Genomic DNA, 19,562 nt, shown 5'->3' with positions numbered 1-19,562 from the left:
CACCAAAACAAACCACACTGCCTCTGAGCTCCTGCAGGCAGCTGGGGCTCAGGGTGAGCTCAGCAAAGCAGGACCACCTCTGATCCACACCTCTCTGCATTCAGGGTGCATCCATATGGGACGAGAAAGCAAAAGTGCTCCTTTGTGATCTGAGACACAGGAGAGCTGGGGTTGCACATGCTTAGAAAGTAGAGCTCAGGCAGCAGCCTTTAGAGACGGGGTCAGGGCTGTAGCTGGGCAGAGCAGTTCTCAATCTTGTTTGGGAGAAAAAGGGAAGATAAACGGATCTATTTAATCATCTTCGCATTTTGTTTTCTAAAACCAACAACAACAACAACAACAACAACAAACCACTGCTGCTGTCTCTGGGCAAATATAAATGAAGACGGAGTAATACCGAGCAGTAAATGCAATTCCCAAACAAATCAGATCAGCGGCTACGGGGGGATTACGGCGATGAGCCGTCTGAGTGGTGTGGCCATGGCAGCACGGCAGGGCAAGCATCTCCTTGGTGGGATCTGCATGCAGCAGTGTATTCAGCAAAGCAATGGGGGTGGATTTCCCACCTAGAAAGCAAGGGGGGAAAGAAATGAAAGGAAGGGAAGGCCCTGGGTTATTCATAGATGGGAATTGGGGGAAGGAGATGTCCCAGTTGGGAAGAGCTTGTGAATGCTTTCATCATGGTGGGAAGATGGAGATAGCCCAGGTGGGCTAAGCCAGGGAAGAGGAGGGGGGGTGGACTGACAGGGGGTGGCAGGCAGCACTGGGACCCCCACGTGGCTCCAGGGCAGGGAAGAGTGAATCTTGAAGACAGAGAGCTCTGATCCTTAATTTCCCTGTGCCACTGGTTTCCAGTGCTGGATGTAGTCCATGGAGATGTTTGCTTCACTCACCCATTAAACGGCATCACGGCTGCCTCATCTGACCCTTGGCCATGCAGGGAGGGAGGAACAAGCAGGATTTGCTGGCTGTGTGGATGCTGCAGCAGCACCAATGGGAGAGTTGTGAAGGACAGGAAGGTTTCTTCAATTTTGGAGAAGAAAAATTCAATCTTTCAATTTCCCAGGCTATTCTATGATGCCTTTAACCGCGTGGATCCAGCCAGATGGGATAGAAAGTGTGGAGCATGGCGAAGGGAACCAGCTCAGCCAGGGGATATGTTTTTCACTCTGGACAGCCTGCAGTGTATCAGGAGTTGCATCGTGGTGGCATTATGTATAGAAACATTATTTTGGGGAGTCCAGCAGGTGTGACACGGATGAGGTTGATTTTTTCCTCTCTCCATCTGTTTCCTGTGCAGCTGAGCACACGGCTGCAGAGGCGCAGGGATCGACACAGAGGCTCCATCACATTTCCAAAGAGTATCTCAAAATAGTGTATCCCTGTGTGTTTGTGGAGTGGGTTGGTGGCAGAGACATTGGTTGGGGCCCTTTGTTATGCCTTCCCCCCCCCCCCCCCCAGTCCTTCCATGCAGAGCAGCATCCCAGCAACTTGGGAAGCATCCCCATTGCTTTAGGAGGCTGCAGATCTCCTCCTGCTTTGCCTGCTAAAACTGTTCGATCTGTTTTGAAGTCAGGATCTTAAATCTGTGCCTTGTCCAAGCCCTCCCCAGTGCCTATAATTGCATTACAGAAGAGTCAGGGAATGCACAGAGTATGGGGGAAGGGCAGGCAGCATCCTCTGTTAAGGGAGAAGGGAGGAAATTGCGGCGAGTTTTGATCTAGCACTGATTTTTGGGGGGAGGCTTGGATTTGGGTGATGGGATTAGTTGGAGGAGGAGCTGTGGGGTGGGGGGATGCTGCCCATAGAGCATGGCTGAGCTGCCACCCCCGTGTCCCCAGCACAACTTAAGAGGCTGTGTGCTGGCTGTCACTTTCCCCACTGCTTGTCAGTTTGCCAGCACAAAACCACACGGGGCTGAGGTTTTATTGCTGCTGCTGCCTCTGGCTGGGGCTGGGTGTGGGAGGAGGCTGAAGGAGGATGGAAGGAAGCTGAAGAGGAAAAACAGCAGTGTAAGGAGGGGGAGGCGGGTGGAAGGGTCAGCTTGAGAGCATCAGTGCTGCTGGGGAATGGGAAAGGGGGAAAGGAATTGGAGAAGGTGCTTGGCCGTGGAGGTTGGGAGGGGAATGCTATGGCTGGTGCTGCCCCTGCTAGAGGGTGAGGAGGCAATGGTAGGGCTGGGGGTGAATGGGAGAGAAGGGGAAGGGGCTGGGGTAAGACCCCAGCTGTGGGTGGACCTCCGCTATGTGCCCCTTGTGCACAGAGCCTGGTGGGATTTGGAGCCATGGATGGGAGCAGCAGCGCTGCTGGGAGGACTGGAAATGCTTAAGAAAGAGAGGAGGCTGGGGGGGCCACCACCCTGTTGGGCATCCCCTGGTGCCATAGGGCCACATCCTCAGGGTCCTCCTGGGCACCCACAGCACAAACATGGCACAAATCAGACTTCCAGCTGCAGGATGCAGAAAACAAGTTTATCTCGGAAATTCATCAGGCCAAAAAAAAAAAAAAAGGAAAAAGAAAAAAAAAATGTTTGTGAGGCATTTGGGTGCCATAGTAACAGTGTCCATGGAAACCCTGCAAGGAAATGAGTATTTCTGTACTGGAAGTGGAAATAGGGACGATGCGTTGGCTGGGCTGGAAGAAAATAGCTGGTCAGTGGTGCAAGGCCCGCCCTGCAGCGTGGGCTGATGCCTTCAGGCTGATGAGCAGTGATGCATCACAGAGCCCCACCAGGGGCTGCAGGGCATGCCTTCCATTTTGGGATTGTGAACGTTTGCACATCGCTCCTGGCTGGGTTCGGTGGTGCCCCACGTACCCACACTTTGATCCCTGGGATGCAGCATCACCAGGTCTGGTCCCTCTTTATCTCCAACACAGGTTTGCTTCCTTCCCTCCACCCTTCGTGCTGGCATCGTTCCCCAAAGCAAACTGTTTTCTGAGCTTTGAAGCGTGGAATGGAATGAAACAGGAGGAAAGAAAAATAAATAAATAAACACCGACACACACAAAAAAAACCCCATCCCAATGCAAGCCTCTGCAGGATGGGTTCTTATCAAAAGCCTATTGAGAAAATGCCATTTGTATTAAAAGCTGCCAGTCCTTGCAGTTCATTTCCATAGGAACCACCTCCTGTTCCGGGCAGTGCAGCCTCAGCCATTCACATCCCTGTCCTATAGCTGTGGCAGGCAGCCAGCTTTGCCCATCAGCTGTGTGCCTCTTTTTTTTTCCCTCCTCCTTCTTTTCTTTTCACTATGAGAAGTTATTTTCAGCTGCTTTTAGATTACTGCATTCATGTTCCCTCTGCCTCTGAATTCCGGATGATTGCTCTTGCACGTAATTCAGGCACTTGAATTTCCTGCATACAGAAATGAACTCAATAAGGTTTCTGCAACTCTGGCATTTCTAAAATAGCTCTCCAGCATGACGTCATGGGGAGCAGCACGCTGCTTTGTGCTCTACTGGGGAGTGCTGGGTGCTGTAAGCTTGCAGGGAGGACTTGGGTCTGCATGGGGTAGAACAGGAGGATCTGCAGATGGGGTTGTTCTGGCTGGGCTGCTGAGCCCAGTGAGAGAGCAGGAGCTGCTGGGGTTAAGTGGTGGCTGCGTGGGTTGTGGTTTGCAATGGGGTTTAGGTTGCTAAGCCCTTTATGGGATCTCTCCTGAGTCTCTATTCCCAGCTCTGACATGGAGCAGTGCTCGCTCCTCAAGAACTGCCACCCATTGAGGCAGGCAGACCTCACTGCCACCCGTCTTGAAGCCATGCCACCGCACGTGTGGCGAGGTATAAATAGGTTATGGGATGCCCTGGGTTGCAGCAGATGGCAGGCATTTCAGAGCCTTAGCAGGCAGCCTCTGCTATGTCAGGGATCGAGTGCCACCTGCGCAGATAAAGCGGGGGAGAGAGAGTGGTGGTGTGAGGCTGCAGCCTGTACCCATCCCCACCGTGCCCACTGCCCTCAGTGCCACAATTACATGTTTCTGGAACAGCCCTGGGGATGGTGAGTCCACCATCTGATCAGGGCTCTCAGCACGCTTGTTCCTCTGTATAGGACGCTTGCACAGTGGGGAGGGGGAGAGCTGTGCATACAAGACTTTCCTACTTGCAAGGCCAATGATGTAGCTGGGGAAGGGACCCAGGCAGCAGGTCAGCATGGTAGATCCCTGCTGTGGTCATGCAGCTGGTGGGACTTCTAGGTCTTTCTGGTGGAAGGAGGGCTCTGGGAACACATCCCTGGCTTCTCTGGTGGGAAAGCGTGGCCACAAGTGAGGGGTGGTTGAGCACAGCTGCCGGGCACCTGGCGGACATCAATGCAGAGCTTGTTGGAAGGCACACAGAGTGCTGATTGTAACGTTGCTCTGCAAAACCTCCTGAAGGGAAGCCTGGTGGCACCCTCACAGCTTTCCCAGGCAGAGCCACCACACTCAGCCCCCAGCAGCTGCCCCATGTGGTCACCCACCTCCGCTTGCTGCTCTTGGTGGCTGCTCTTGGACTCCCTTCAGAGCAGGATTTCAGTGATGGGCAGCTGCCTCTCCCCTCTGATCCCAAATCTTGTGGCTCCGTGGGATTTTCTCACCTTCATTCCCATGAATGAAGCTGCAGAATGGAGTTGTAGCCTGAAATAACTCGGAAGGGCAGCAACCCCACGTGGCCTTCAGAAGGAACCTGGTCATCCAAGGGCGTGTGCATCTCAGTAGCTGTAGGACTGGAGGTTTTTGTGTGTGTGTGTGTGTGGTATTCAGCTGTGGGAAGGCACCTAAAGGGATTTCAGGCCATTAGGTGCCAGCTGGCTCAACCAGCATTAGGAAAGTCCTCCTGGAAGTACCACTACTCAGCCCCAAGTACTTCGGTTATTGGTGGTTGCTCTTCTTGGAGAGGGATGGAGACTTCTGGTGGTATTTACACTCCAGAGTGTTGTTTAACAGAGGGATTTGAAGCCCTCACCCTCCTGTCTGCCAGCAGTGCCCACATCCTGCTGTAATCTGCCTGATGTTCCAGCAGCGCTGCCTTCCGCAGCCCACCCCCCTTCTCCCAGCTGGAGTAACACGCCGTTTCTTTCCTTTTGTTTTCTATTCCCACAGCTCCCAGAATGGAGAGGAAGGTGGAGCCTGGCCCAACAACCAGTTCGACACAGAGATGCTTCAAGCCATGATCCTGGCTTCGGCAAATGGTCAGACCTTACTGCATGCAGGGAAACTACAATAGGTTTTAAGAGAAAGACCCCAAGAAATGTCATGCCCAGAGATATGTGTGCCCCTGGGCAGCGTGTGGGCACTTGGTTTTGGGTCACAGTGGCTGGGCTTTGTTTGGGGCCGTTCCCACGTGTCCTTAGTTTGCTCTGCTTTATGGCTGGGTAGTATGAAAGCAGCAGGCAGGGAGGGGTGTTCCATGGCTTTGTGTGAGAGAAGCACAATTACCACTCCACACGGAGCTCTGGATAACGAGCCTGGTTTTCCTAAAGCCTTTATTTATAAATACCTCCGAGCCTTTTCCCCCTCGGTTTAAAAATAGGAGCAGCAGCCCAGCCATAAAACGCTGGGTAAAATGCTTTGCATGTTTCCTTTGAGCTCGTGGGAGAGAAGGAATCTGGGGGAGGGGGAAGGGATGTGATACGGTATTGCTTTCTTGGAAAGGGCTGCAGCCCTACGCAGACATCAGCAGCTGTGGGGATGAGGCATTGGGCAATGGGGCTGTTTACACACCAGGGAAGGAAACAATGCAAAAATGGGGCTCTGTTCTGTAAGAAAATAGCCTGCAGGACCTCCAGATCCGGTTTCCTTGCTCACAAATAAGGCTGATTTCCTGGCATGCAAAACTGGGCAGTTCCCTTCCAGGTCAGACACTGGCTCCAACGTACCTCCCAGCCCTGTTTTGGTACATTTCCCCCTACCTACATTTCTGTGGGACCCCAAGCCTTTTATAGGGTCTGCATTAAACCTCTAATAGAGGGCTGGGGATGGCTTTCCCTGCAGCAGTGCGGTGAGAAGCAGCTTGGTGCAGCCCATCATTTCCTTGTCCATGGCAGTGATGGATGGGGACGGGGGCACTGGTGCTGGGGATTCAGCCTGCACTCCTCTCCATCTCCACTGCACCAGGAGCCCTCCAATGCTTTTTCTTTCCCACCAGAGCTCTGTTTCCATCTGTCTCCCCTTCTCCCTGCTCTGCTGCTCTAGCTGTTAAGCTAATAGTGCTGATTGGTGCAGGCTTTGATGAGGAGCAGTGCTAATTGCCCACTCAACCTTGTGCTGCCGACCCTTGGGTAATGTTTTGTGCCTGTTTACACGATCCTTAATGCCATCTGCTTGCCCTGGTTGAGCAATGGGTGCGTGGAAGCCCCTAACTCAGTGAGTTGCTCCATGCTTATAACCCTGGGAAGTTGAGCCCTTCTGATGCTCTCTGCTCCCAGGCTCTGGAAGGGGCTGATGGTGCCCTGCCTGCATCCCTACACTGCACATGGGTTGTCCTTCGTTTCAAACCTCGTGGCTCCTTTGCCCTTGGAACAGGGAGCCTGGGAAATGTGGAAATGCAGTGGTTTGTAGAGGCAGCTGTTGGGACAGACAAAGGAGCGGAGATGCTCCAGGAAACCAGACACTGATGGGCAGCATGGGAAGCACTCTGTCCTCAAAATACTTTGGATTTCAGCAAGAATGTGTAGGGGTGTTGTGGGGCAGCAGGGGAGCCTGCAGACAGGGAGTGGCCGTCAGCCCCACTATATTGGGTGTCCCAAAAGCACCAGCAGCAGCTGCAGCAGCAAGTGCTCCCCGACCTCCTGTCCCCTCTGCGTATGGGGGAGGTTTGAAGCAGGAAGGGGTTATTTTTGCCCAGCTCTCATTTTCCTCTTCACCGTGTGGCTGCAGGAGCCTGGGGACTTTTTTGGGCAATGGCTGGCTGCTGGCAAAGGCTGAGCACAACCTTTACAGCAAGGAGAGCTGGAGTGCCCTGCTTGGCAAGAGCCTGTCGGTGCCCATTTATAAATCCCCATTGTCCCTGTTCCCTTTCCTTTTCATCCCTAATGCCAATGTTACCTAGGAACAGCCCTTTGCTCTCACCCTGACCAACCGGCACGCTGGGAACTGCGCTCCTGGAAGGTTGTGCTGGGACTGCCAATGAGATCCTGAGAGCAGTGCTGGGTGCCCCTATAGCACAAAGACCCCGAGCAGCAGGGATGCTCCCTGAGCACTGATGCACCCAAGCTGCCCCAAGGCTGAAACACAGCAGTACATAGGATCATAACAAAGCCCTGCCCTGCCACCAGTGTGGGTCCCTAACTGCAGCTCTGCTTGAGTGCATTCCCCCCTAGTCTGTTGTTTCCAAACTCATTGTGGCTTTTTTTTCCTCCTCCTGTCCCAACAGAGCAGCTGTAACTTCTCAAGCTCTGATTGCTTAATACTTCCAACCTCTTCAAGGGGACACAACAAACACTGTATTTCAGTGACTTTGTGTCCAGCCAAGGTGGCAGTGGGAGCATGTGTAGGGCTGACTTGGGGAGAGGATGCAGGAGAAGCAGCCTGAGGTTTCTGCTCAGGATTTGCCTTTATTGCTGCAGTCTGAGAATGGAGGGAGAATGGGCTCTGCCTGGGGCCCTTCAGGCACCATGGTGTTCTGCAGCCTCCCAGGAGAGCATCTCTATGAGGCAGCTAAAACCCCTTGCACGAGAGAGCTGAGCTCAGCCCCTGTGCATGCAGAGAGATTGAGCAAAGCCATTTCCCATTGGGGTTGTGCTGTGTTGGAGCTCATTCTCTGTCTTCCCTCCGTGCTCATATCCTCCCTCTCACATCCCCCCATTTCCATCTGCTCTCTGCCTCCAGCATCCCGGGGGGGCTCCGCTCCCTTCCCTGCTCTGCGCCTGCTCTCTGCAGCTCAGCAGCAATGAATTCCCATCCCATCCCCCTCTGTACTGACTGCTTTGTGCTTACATCCCAGAGCCAACCGCAGCACTGCAAGGGAGGATTTTCTTTATTGATTTGTCTGCTCCCGGAATAAACCTGGCTGGGGAAATGCTGGGGTCAGGGCTTTGGATACAGGACAAAGGGAAAAACACTGGTATTGGCTTTGCCTTAATGCACTGCTAATGGTCAGCGCTGTACAGTATTTACAGTGGGCTGCTGGGGAGGGGATGTCTTTGTGCTCCAGAGAGCAAGGCTGAACAGACAGTTCCCCATCCCATCCCATCCCATCCCATCCCATCCCATCCCATCCCATCCCATCCCATCCCATCCCCATTCTCATTTCCATCACTCATCCCCATCCCTCTTCCTACTGCTCATCCCCATCCAGTCCTCACTGCCCATCTCCATCCCCACTTCCCATCCACACCTCCCACCCCCATCCCATTCCACCCAGTCCCCATTCTCACCACACATCCCCATCCCATCCTCATTTTCATGCCCATCTCCCATTCCTATCCCCAACCCCACTTCCTATCCCTGTCCTCATCCCCACCTCCCATCTGCATCCCCATTCCCAACTCCATCCCCACCTCCCATCCCTGTCCCCATTCTCATCCCCATCCCATCCCCACCCCAATCCCAAATTCCATCCCCACCTCCCACCCTTGTCCCCATTCCCATCCCTATCCCATCTCCACCTCCTATCCCCATCCTTTCCCACATCCCACAGCCTGGCTCAGCTTAGCCTTCCCTCTGGATGGAAGAGGAGGATGCTCTCAAGCATCTCCCCAGTGCAACAGGAATGAAGGCTCAGAGCCAGTGCTAACCCCACTCCTCTCCTCTGCCCCTGCAGAAGCCGCTGATGTCAACGCAACACTGGGTGGGGGCACGGGCACCATGGGGCTGAGCGCCCGCTACGGCCCCCAGTTCACCCTGCAACACGTCCCCGACTACCGGCAGAACGTCTACATCCCGGGCAGCACCGCCACGCTGAGCAACGCCGCCGGCAAACGCGACGCCAAACCCTCAGGCGGCAACAAGAAGAAATCTGGCAAGAAGGAGAAGAAGTAGAGAAGGAGACGTCAGAGCGGCCGGGCAGCGCGTGCCAGCACTTCCCCAACACCACAGGAGGACGAATGTGGATTTGCTTTTTATTTCTCATTTCTTGGCGACGCAAAAGTTAGGAAGCGCTGCGAATGTATTTGTCATCGTCAGAGCTAGGAGCAGGCTGCCTGCTGTTAGGTCTCATGATGAAAAGCAATCTGGAAAGCTAAAGCTAACACAAACAAGTGCCCTGTGAATACAGCTAACGTTTTATACGACCCCTCGGGTGTTAGGATGCACGAGGTCGAAAGGCTTCGGCCAAATCCTTGGCTTCACTTTGCTCCCAGATGGTCCGAGAAAGGCACGAGGCTCTCGCTCGGCTTCGTCCAGTGTAAATAATTGTAACACCCAGCTGTTAATTTATAGAGCTTTGAGCGTTTTCATTATGGAAAGAAAAAGGAATTTCCCAGCAGAAAAGCCCCACGCTCCACATTTTCTGCTCTTTTAACTTTGTGAAACTCACCCTGGGTTATTCGTAGCGGTGGATTTGTGGGTAGGGAGTGCTTCAGTTCCTGTTCAGCTGTTTATCTGAGAAAGCAAAAAGAAGTGTTCGTATTGCATGAGTCTAAGGGAACAATGCAGAGCTGCATCCTGAGCAGTTATTGTTTTGTTTTGTTTTGTTTTGTTTTGTTTTCCTGAAGTACAACCAGCCACGGCCTGAGAGCTCCTGGCATCTGAGCTGGGGTTCGGAGCGGCCCTGGGGGAATCTGAGCAGACACATCTCATCCCTTCGTTGCAGTAAATATTTATGTGTACAGTCCATGTTCTTTTGGAATTAAAGCGACGGGGCTGGAAGGGGCTGCTCTGCACCTCGCCATGACCCTACGTGTGCATCACCTGCATCACAGCTGCACTTTGGAACACGCATCCCAACACACCCCCACCCCAGGATGTCCTCACGTGGCTGCATGGCATGAGGTGAAGGCACCTTGTATTTGGGGAGTGGGGGACTCGTTGGGTACCAAGTAAGTGACAGTGGGTTTGGTGGCACTTGGGGAGCAGATTTGGGCTGGTGGCCCTTTGCAATGGCCCAGGGATCAGCTGGGATAAAACATGGTGGAGGGAGAATCTGGCTTTGGGGTTTCCACCTCCCAGAGGGAACAGGAGGATGAGGAGTTGGATTTCTCCATGCTGTGCCCCTTCCAAGTGGGCTCAGCCCAGAGGAGGGTCCTGGTGGCACTGCTGGGGACACCCCAAGCTCCCAGTATCACAGCATCTGTGCCCCATCCTCCCCCAGGAAGGCAGAGAAGGAATTTGGCACCCAAAGTGGGTGCGGGTAGGGAGAGGGTGGTCCCCCCCAGCCCCCCCAGGGGCCACTCAATTTCACATAGGATTTTTTGCTCTTTTTTATCACTAACACTTAACTCCCAACCTCCCTCCCCCCACACACACACCCCGAGGGGGATGGGGGGTAGCAGCCCCTCCACACACCCCACTTCACCCCATCCCAACCCCACAGCTGCTCCACAGCCCCATGTAGCTGCCACCCCCCCCTTCCCCCCCAGCAATGCCATAGGCAAATCGTAGTCTTTATCTTTCTTTTTAACCTGCAATCTGAGGTAGAGTAGCGAGTGTTGTGTATTTAGTGGCGTGTTATTTTTATCTCGGTATCTAACTTGTGGAACGGCAGTATTTTCACTTTCTCTGTATCTTCTCTCCATGTGGTCTGTGCTCCGAGTGTACATGAGATGAATCACGTTTGCCCTCCCCATGTGTCTAATATTGAATTATACTTATATATTATATATATGCTTATATCCTTCTTATACCCGTATAGACCGACGTCGATGTGTTACACGCAAGTTTTATACTCTAATATTTATATTGCTTTTTCTTTTTTCTTTTTTTTTTTTTTTCTTTGGGAAAAAAAAAATAATAAAAATGGTTTCTTCTGAATCCGTGGTGGTGCTTTTGGGGGAGAACCGCCCCCTTACCTATGGAGCCCCCCCCCCCAATGCACTGAGGGTGAATGAGGGGGGGCTGCAACCCATCTCGCAGCCATAGGGTGAGATCAAGCAGCCGCTGCTAGATGTGCTGGGTTAGAGTCGGGGGGAGCAGCTGAGGAGATACCGACCCCCATCGCCACCCGCAGCTCTGAGCCCCCACTTAGCAGAACGCGAGCTGCGGGCATACCCCCCCCCGCCCCTCACCCCCACCCCAACGGACCGGAACACGGGCGCCCCTGCAGGAGCGCGGCTGCATGTCACCGGGGGGCTGGGGGCGGAGGGGTGGGGACGGCATCCCCACCAACATCCGACAATGCTCCCTCACACACAGAACCCCCCCCTTCTCTCCGGAGAGTCCCCAACCCATCCCCCGAAGCCCACAGGTATTCCCATAGCACCAAATCGTGTACCCCCACCTTGGGACACCCTTCGGAGACCCTCCTCAAACTCCTACTCCCCGTTACACCCTGAGACCCCTCCCCTTCTCCAATCCCACTGCAGCTTACAGAGGCAGCCCTCCGAAATCCCTCTGCACCCTAATGAGACCCTGAGACACTCCCGCTCCTCCAACCCCGAAATCCACTTGGATTCCCCCTCAAATCCTACTGCACCCCCTCCTCCATCCCCCCCATTCCCTCTCTCCCCCCCAAGACCCCGCGGAACGTGCCGAGGGCAGCTCCGTTCTCACGCACGTGAATGGGATTTTCCTAAGGGCGGTGTGTCAATGGGGAGGAGAAAGGCACGGCTCGGACACAGCGGCCCCGGGTAATTAGCGGTGATGAAGAGAAGGCACACCGGGCTCATTGCCGTGGGGGCGTGGGGCTCGCAGATGGAAGAGGTGGTGAAGGATGGGGAGGGGGGGGGGGGGGCGGGTTTGGGAAGAGGCTGGGAAAAAATATAAGCTCAGTGGAAAAAAAACCCACAAAAAACTGAAAGGAAACAAACCCAAACCCTACAATACGCACGGAAAAGAAATCACATAAGGAGAAAAACCCTACTAAAAATATACAGATGTGAGAGTGAATTCGGTCATTGCCAAGTGGCTGAGTGCTGTTGGGTCCTTCTGGATCCTGGTGCCCCATAGGGCGGCCTCGGTCCCACAGCAGTCATTCCCCCCCCCCAATAGGGTGGCTCCTTTTACAGCCTTCCATACCCAGGGAGGAATGAGAGGCATTTAAAGCTCTGCCACATCTCTTCCTGCTCTGAAAATCCACTTCATGATCCTTCAGTTACCTATCTATCCATCTATAGATCTGTCTGTCTATCTATCTATCTATCTATCTATCTATCTATCTATCTATCTATCTATCTATCTATCTCTCCATTTATCTATATATGCATCTACCTATCTATCTACCTATCTTCATCTTTCTATCTATCTCTCTCTCTCTCCCTCTCTCTCTCTCTCTCCATTTATCTATATATGCATCTACCTATCTATCTACCTATCTTTGTCTTCCTGTCTATCTACCTACCTGTCCATCTATTTATCTACCTATCTATCCATCTATCCATCCACCTATCTTCTATCCATATATCTAAACATTCATCCAACTCTCCGTCTATCTATTCTATCCATCTACCCATCATCCAGCCATCTAATGATCCTATCTATCTATCTATCTATCTATCTATCTATCTATCTATCTATCTATCTATCTATCTATCTATCTATCTATCTATCTATCTATCTATCTATCCTATCTTATCTATCTATCCTATGTCTATCTATCTACCTGTCCATCTATCCATACACCCACCCACCTACCTATCCATCTGTCTATTTGTCAGTCAGTCTGTTTATCTATCCATCTGTCCTGGCTTTCCTATGTGCCCCTCCAGCTCCTCTGCTCCAGTTCCATGTCAAAGAGGCACCTCAGCACATCTGTATCATCCCAGTTTTGCCTGTGAGTTGCCAGGCACCTGAGGGCACATTGCTCCCATCCTCCAATATCCCACTTTGGGGCATCACACTCCCCAATTAGCAGCTTTGTCATTGCCGAGTTAATCAAAAGGGCCCTTAGGAAAGAAATAAAACAAAACAACCTAAAGAGAATGAAGCCAAAGTGGGGCAATAATCAGCTCCGTGCCCTGGTTTTAAAACGATCCTGGCAGTCCCTTGTGTCCATGCCTGCAGCATGTGGCTCATCCCTCCTGCTGCAGCAGTGGGGACATGATGGGTAGGAAGGGACCTGGGGACAGAGAGGGGACAGCTGGTGGCTGTGTCCCTGTAAGCAGGGGGTAGAGGGGGCTGGGGAGGTGACGGTGGAAGCAGGAAGGGCTGGAGCATCCTTCAGGTGTACCAGGGGATGGTGCTGGGGTGGCTGTCATTCACAAGACATAGACCCACGCCATTGGCTCCTGACCCACATACAGAAAAAGGGCAAGGACAAAGTACTCATGTGACAACAAGCCAGGGACACCAGCACACAGCAGGGCATTTGCCCATCTAACGTGGCCATCTGGACAAAGCAGGCGTGTATGCCAGCAGGGAGCTGATTCCTGGCTGGGTCAGCCCCTATACTCAGTGAGATCCAACCCCAACAGGGCCATGCTGCCACACGGACGCTATGGGGACAAGAAAGGCTTGAGATGGGTAGCCAGAGTGTTTGGGCTTCTGGGTCCCACAGCAGTTTTGCCAGTGGGAGGTATTCTGCACAGAGAATGGATGAGGACCCTGCAGCCCCATGTCACAAACTCCAGGCTGGTCTCTACACTGAGGTTATGATGTGGTGGCACAAAGAGCCAAGATAATGTTTTTAATACCAAAAATAGCATTCATTTTTCCATCTTTTGTCCATACAGACTGTCTGATATCACAGTGCTACCAAAGCACTGCTTCTCCACAGCTGCAGAGCCATGAAAAACAGCTTTATATCAAAGGGAACCATTACAAGAAAACAAAAGCCTTTGGGCAAGGCTCCAGCTCACGTACCCTGATCCTCATTCTGCAGCTTTCTGGAGCTGTGGAATGCAGCCACCCACATTCAATGTTCAATGATGACCCATCTCTGCCACCAGCCTGATGTGGCTCTTGCCACCCTGGTGTGACAGTGTCATGGCCCCAGACAGAGGGATGGATGGATGCTTGAGTTGTGCCACCACCCTTTTTAACCCCATATCCCCCCCCAGAAGCAGGGGCAGGGCCAAGCATTGCTCTTTGCAGACCCCTGGAGCACCCAGCTCTGAGCACAACACAACCAGCTCCTTCTGCTTGGCCTCATCCTTCCCCTCTGCTGCTCCAGGCTGTGCAGCAGCCCCCCACCCTGCAGCCAGCCTTTCTCTCTTCCACACACAGACCTCATTTACACTGGCACATCTCTCTTCCCAAGGGGCTCTCAGCAGCTCAGGCAGCTCCTGAGCTGTTAGCATCTCCGCTTCATGCACTACTGGCTTTACATGCCAGAGCTCAGCACCTGCAATGGGACAGAGATAATAAGCACAAAGCGAAGCCGCAAGGTGGAATATGCCCTGTGCAAAGCAAGAACAGCAGCTGCTGTATGGACTTTTGTTACCGTTTCCAGCCCATAATGGGATAACATATCCCAGCAATACCTCAAACAGCACAAACCCGACTTATCTTTTCCCCAGCGTAGCACTCATAGATGCAAATGAGAAGGCATGACTTCATTCAGAGCAGCACTGCAGCCCCACTCTGGGAGGGCAGCCCTGTGCCCCAGCTCTCCCTTGGCAGCCTGAGTCACTGCTCTGCTCTGCCCGTGACCCCGCATTGCACGCGCCTGCCAAGCCCCATTGCACAGAGCAGAACATTCACACTCTTGGGTGCGACAGCAGCCAGGCCCAGATGACGCGGGGCTGTTACAGATCACTCCATTACCTCATCGTTGCAAATATGTTGAATTAAAGCAACAACACAACTCGGCACCCGAGTGGGAGATGGAACATGAAATGCGTCTCAAACAGCCCCGAGAGCAAAAGGCTTCTTGAAATCACGTGCGGTCTGACTGCCCTCTGCCACAGTCCAAATGCAATGCCCCAACTTGAGCAGCTGCTGATCTCAGTGCTCTCCTCATGGGTGCCTCCATCCCATCTTCTCTCTGCTCTTTTTCACTGTTATTGGTTCTGGAGAGCAGGCAGCACCCTTCCATAGCGTGGAAACAGCCTTTCATTTGCTGCAAGAAATGAAATCCTTAAAAACAGTGGAGGGAAACACCTTCAGATCAACTGTTGTCCTGCCTGCCCCACCACAGGATCAGGGCTGGAATAGACACTGTGTTTAATGGGATCGAACCCCCAAGGGTTAAGTGTAAGTCCTGCTTGGGGCTGTCAGTGCCACTGTGATGGGACTGACGGATCTATTTTGCCTGACCAACCCAGTGACCTTCTGTAATGGTGAAATTGCACCAGAGGACATGGGAAGGGTCACTGACATCGTCTCTCTGGACTTCAGCGTGGCCTTTGACACAATTATATGATACTGTGATTCCACAAACAAAAAGGCAAAATGAAACTTCGGGGATGCTTCCCTGTGTGAGGTTTGTGGGCCCCACAATGCTGCCATGGCTTGGGCACGGCTGGTGGCCCACAGTGAGGACAGCAGAGCAGCAGGGCTGGCTGAGTACAGCAAACATGAAGAACTCACGTGCAGAAACCAAGCAAGGAAGATGCAGCCTTGCATTTGGGAGGGGGTGGTGTAAGGGAAGGGAGTGCTTGGGAATATAAAGCAGCAGCTGAACTGCTGCACAGGCAAGAGGAATTAACTCTTGCAGGGCTGAAAACCTTTCATTAGCAGACTCCAGAAATACTGAGAGCAGCCATGCAGAACCACCTGGAAGGGACAGGCAATAGGTTTAAAGGTCTTTCAGAGTCTCTGCTGATGAACTATTGTGAACCCAGCACCTCTTTTCCTGCACTGCAGGGACACAGAGTTGGGAGAGCAGCTCCAAGGCTGTGCATCCCATGGGAGAGAAGCAGAGGAAAGCAGCCACCATGCAAGCCAACAGCCTTCAAAGCCCCATACTTATCACGTCCATTCCATGTCTGCTAACACAACTTCCCCTGCACAGTGTGGGCACTTCTGGGTGCTGGCTGTGCCTGCACCCTGTGCAGAGGGATGCTGCTCTCCTATCAGCACTGTACCGAGGGGAGAACCGAGCTCTGGGGCTGTGCAGACAACACAGAGAGCATTCATAGCTGCCAGGCAGGCTTTGTGTGCTGATCCCCTGGGGGCTCCAGCAGTGGACAGGAGGAGAGATGTCCCAGCAGCTGGACTGCAGCGCAGTGAGGGCTGTGAAAGCAGCCGCCTGTGTTCAATGGGCTTTTTGTCTCAGTCCTCCCTCTGGCACAGCCTCCCCTCCCTGACAGCCTTCTCTCCCTGGCATAAGCCAGGACATAGCTGCCCTCCTGCATCCTCTCCTGGCAGGTCTCAAATCCTCCCTCCCCCCTCCAACATCTTCTTTCCCCAGCAGTGTTTTTTCTCATCCTCCCACCTTTTTCTTCCACAAATGTGCTCAGTTGCTTTTTTTGAGCCATGTAACCTGTAAACATCCCCGGCATCTTGTATGGAGGAGTGCTGTGAAATGACAGTTCTGCATTTAAGCCTTCTCCTCCTCATTCATGCCTCAAAGTGTCTGTGGCAGACACACAAACACCTACGGTGGATGATTTCATACAGATCCTTTGTGCCCCTCTACTGCATTAAGCACTCCCAGGTCTACCCTGACATCCTTGCTGCACTTTTCCAGCTCATTATGTCTCCCCTTGGGCAGAGGAACCAGCACTGCAGGCAGCATCCATGACACAGGTACACAGCACACTTAAGACTAAAAAAAGCCACTGCTGTGCCATGCTCCGATTGCTTCTCCTTCCTCTCCTTCCTCTCCCAGGGATTTCTACCTCTCACTTGGGGCCATCCCTGGAGACACCCAAGGTCAGACTGGACAGGGTCTCTGAGCACCTGGTGGAGCCGTAGGTATCCCTGTTCGCTGCAGAGAGTTGGACTGAATGGCTTTGATGTCACCATTCCAGCCAAAAGGATTCTATTAAGAGAAACACATCAAATAATTACACTGTTGCACAAGTTATTCATGGCAGGGCTGAGGAGCAGGTGCCTGGAAAGCCATGCCCAAAGCCACAGTTTCAGTCACCCCCAGCTGACCTGATTCAAGATTACAGTAGCTCTGGCAAAACATATTGGGAAGAGCTGGGAACAGCTGCCTCTGCCCACAGGATACAGAGTATCCTACCTGTGGTATGGCTGCACCATGAGGAAGGCTGCACCCTGCTCCCCTGGCTCTGTTTGGGGTTGGCAGCACCGAGCAATGGGACAAGGTTGGATTGCTCTTTGTATCACTCCATCCCCCTCGGAGGAGGGCGAGTTGGGTTGGGATGGATCTGCAATTGATTTTCCGCACTCCCTTTGGTGTGCCATGGGGAACAGATGGGCCATGCATGACGTTGGGGTGACAGAAGAAGAGAGTGGCTGAGTCATTGCAACCACAGCTCTGAGTCACTGGGCTGGGATAAGTTATGGGGACAATCACAGCGCCAGGCTGGGGACAATGAGCCATTGTGTGCACACCCCGTCAATGGGCCGACTCCAGCCATCTCCTCCTACTGACCCCACTCACCACAATGAGGCCTTTAAGACATGGAGCAGAGCCTGGAGGTGCATCTACTCCTTCACAGACCTCATGAGGTTGTGAATGGGCGCAGCTGCTTGAGCGGCAGGAGGCAGAGCTGGGCACTGATGGGCTGATTCTGTGGCTGTGATGACATAAAGTGAGCTGGGAGTGCTCCTGGGGGACAGCCATCCCCAGATCCTTATCCCCCACAGAGCTTTCAGCCATGTCCCCAAGCCTGTAGCACTGCCTGGGATTATTGTGGCCAAAGTACAGGACATGGCCTTGTTGAAGCTTATCCCATCGTCCTCAGCCCAGCACTCCAGCTTGTCCATATCCCTCTGTAGGGCCCTTCTTACCTCCAGGCAGATCAACACCTTCCCACAACTTGTTGTCGTCTCCAAACTTACTGCAGGTGCACTCAATTCCCTCATCCACATCATCAGTAAAGCTCTTAAACGGGCCAGGCCCCAGGACTGACCTGTGGGGATCATCACTTGTGACCTTTTGCCAGCTGAGTATGACTCTATCCAAGGCCATTTTCTTGTTCTGTATCGAGTGGAGTGTACCTGTCCAAGCCACGGGATGCAGCTTCTGCAGGAGAATGCTGTGGGACACAGAGTCAAAGGTTTTATGGGAACTGAGATAGACTACATCCACAGCCTTTCCCTCATCCACCAGGTGGGAAGCTGAGGTCTCTGGGTTTGTTCAGCCCAGAATATGTCCCTGGAATTAGGGAAAGGTTCTTCCCCAGAGGGCAATGGGCATGGAACAGGCTGCCCAGAGCAGAGGGCATGGCTCCGAGCTGCCAGATTTCAAAGGGTGTTTGGACAGTGCCCTCAGACATAGGGTTTGGATTTTGGGTGCTATTAGAGATGGGCTCAGCAATCCAATGGGTCCCTTCCAACACAGGATAGTCTGTGATTCTGAGGTTCTATGAGCTCCTGGGGACAGCAAGGCATCAGATGGGGAAAGGGCTGAGGGGGGCATTGCACCCAGTGACAATGCCAGAGCTGGTTAAGGCTGGTTAAGGAACTATGCAGGTGCTGCCACCTCAAGCACTTGTGCTGTGATCAGCTCTGAAAAGAGCAGGAAAGAAAAAGGGGGAAAGTGCAGTGAGCAGCTGAAGGACATTGTTTGGTGACACGCAGACTGCCTGGGACCCATCTCACCCCTACATCGGTGTTAAGTGCGCTCTGCTGGCCCCTGCAGCCTGGTTAGTGCAGCAAAGATCTCACAAGCAGCAAATCCTGCTGATAGTCCAGTGCCTTCAGTCCTCATCCAGCCCAGGAACTAAGCAGCAGCTGAGCCTTAGGCTTGATGCTGAGCTTTGTTTGTGCAGGTGTGCAGAAGGAAATAGTCCCTGCCAAGGGGAAGCAGAGTCTGAAGCAGCTGCGAGGAGGCGAGCATCACCCCAGGGGCTGGCAACAGCAGGAGAGCTTCCTGCAGGCAGCCTGCACTGGGCGTAATGGGCTGTGGAGCAAATGGAGCTGAGCAGAAGGACTTGGACACAGGACACAGGGCATGGCAGCACCGAGCAGCTGGCAGGACACAGAGTGCCATGGTGACAGCCATGGTCCCAGCACTGGAAGAGGAAAGCACCAGGAGGATGGCTGTATGGTGACACCAGCCACATGCCAGCCAGGGGATCCCACTGCTGGCTGGATTCTGTCAGCATTTTAATCACGTCTCCTAACAGCTAAGACCTCAGAAACCCAAGCCTGGGAGGGTCAAACTCCCTTCTGACACTTTGCAGCCATTCCCACAAGCCTCGTGTTTTCCCCTCCTGTCAGCAGCCGTCCCCATCACTCCCTGCCATCCTGCAGGACACCCTGTACCTTTAAATCCTCACCACGTGTAAAAGAAGAGCATCTCACTGCTACTATAGGCTAGAAGGGAACCGAGCATTTCTTTCAGCTCTCCTCCTGTATTTGAGACAGGGAAATTGTAGCTTTCTCTCCTACATCCCTGCTCTGGTTTCCATTTCCCAAAGGCTCGCCTTGGAAACCTCCCTCCCCCACTCCCCTGCTTGGTGACCAGCTGGC

General features: G+C 53.1%; 1 protein-coding gene across 1 annotated transcript in view; it reads left to right on the top strand.

Annotated features, from left to right (window-relative positions):
• Positions 1-10,216, top strand: part of LOC140258376 (uncharacterized) — a 46,901-nt gene extending 36,685 nt beyond the window's left edge. The window contains exons 8-9 of the mRNA XM_072348584.1: positions 5,079-5,167; positions 8,740-10,216. Coding sequence (XP_072204685.1) covers positions 5,079-5,167; positions 8,740-8,957 — 307 coding nt within the window. The 3' untranslated portion in view covers positions 8,958-10,216. The remainder of the gene's footprint in view (positions 1-5,078; positions 5,168-8,739) is intronic.
• Positions 10,217-19,562: the final 9,346 nt, after the last annotated feature.

The sequence above is a fragment of the Excalfactoria chinensis genome, chromosome 13 (assembly GCF_039878825.1).
Source record: "Excalfactoria chinensis isolate bCotChi1 chromosome 13, bCotChi1.hap2, whole genome shotgun sequence".
Taxonomy (NCBI): Eukaryota; Metazoa; Chordata; class Aves; order Galliformes; family Phasianidae; genus Excalfactoria; species Excalfactoria chinensis.
Note: the sequence above shows the minus strand (reverse complement) of the source record. Positions and strands in the feature narration are given on the sequence as shown.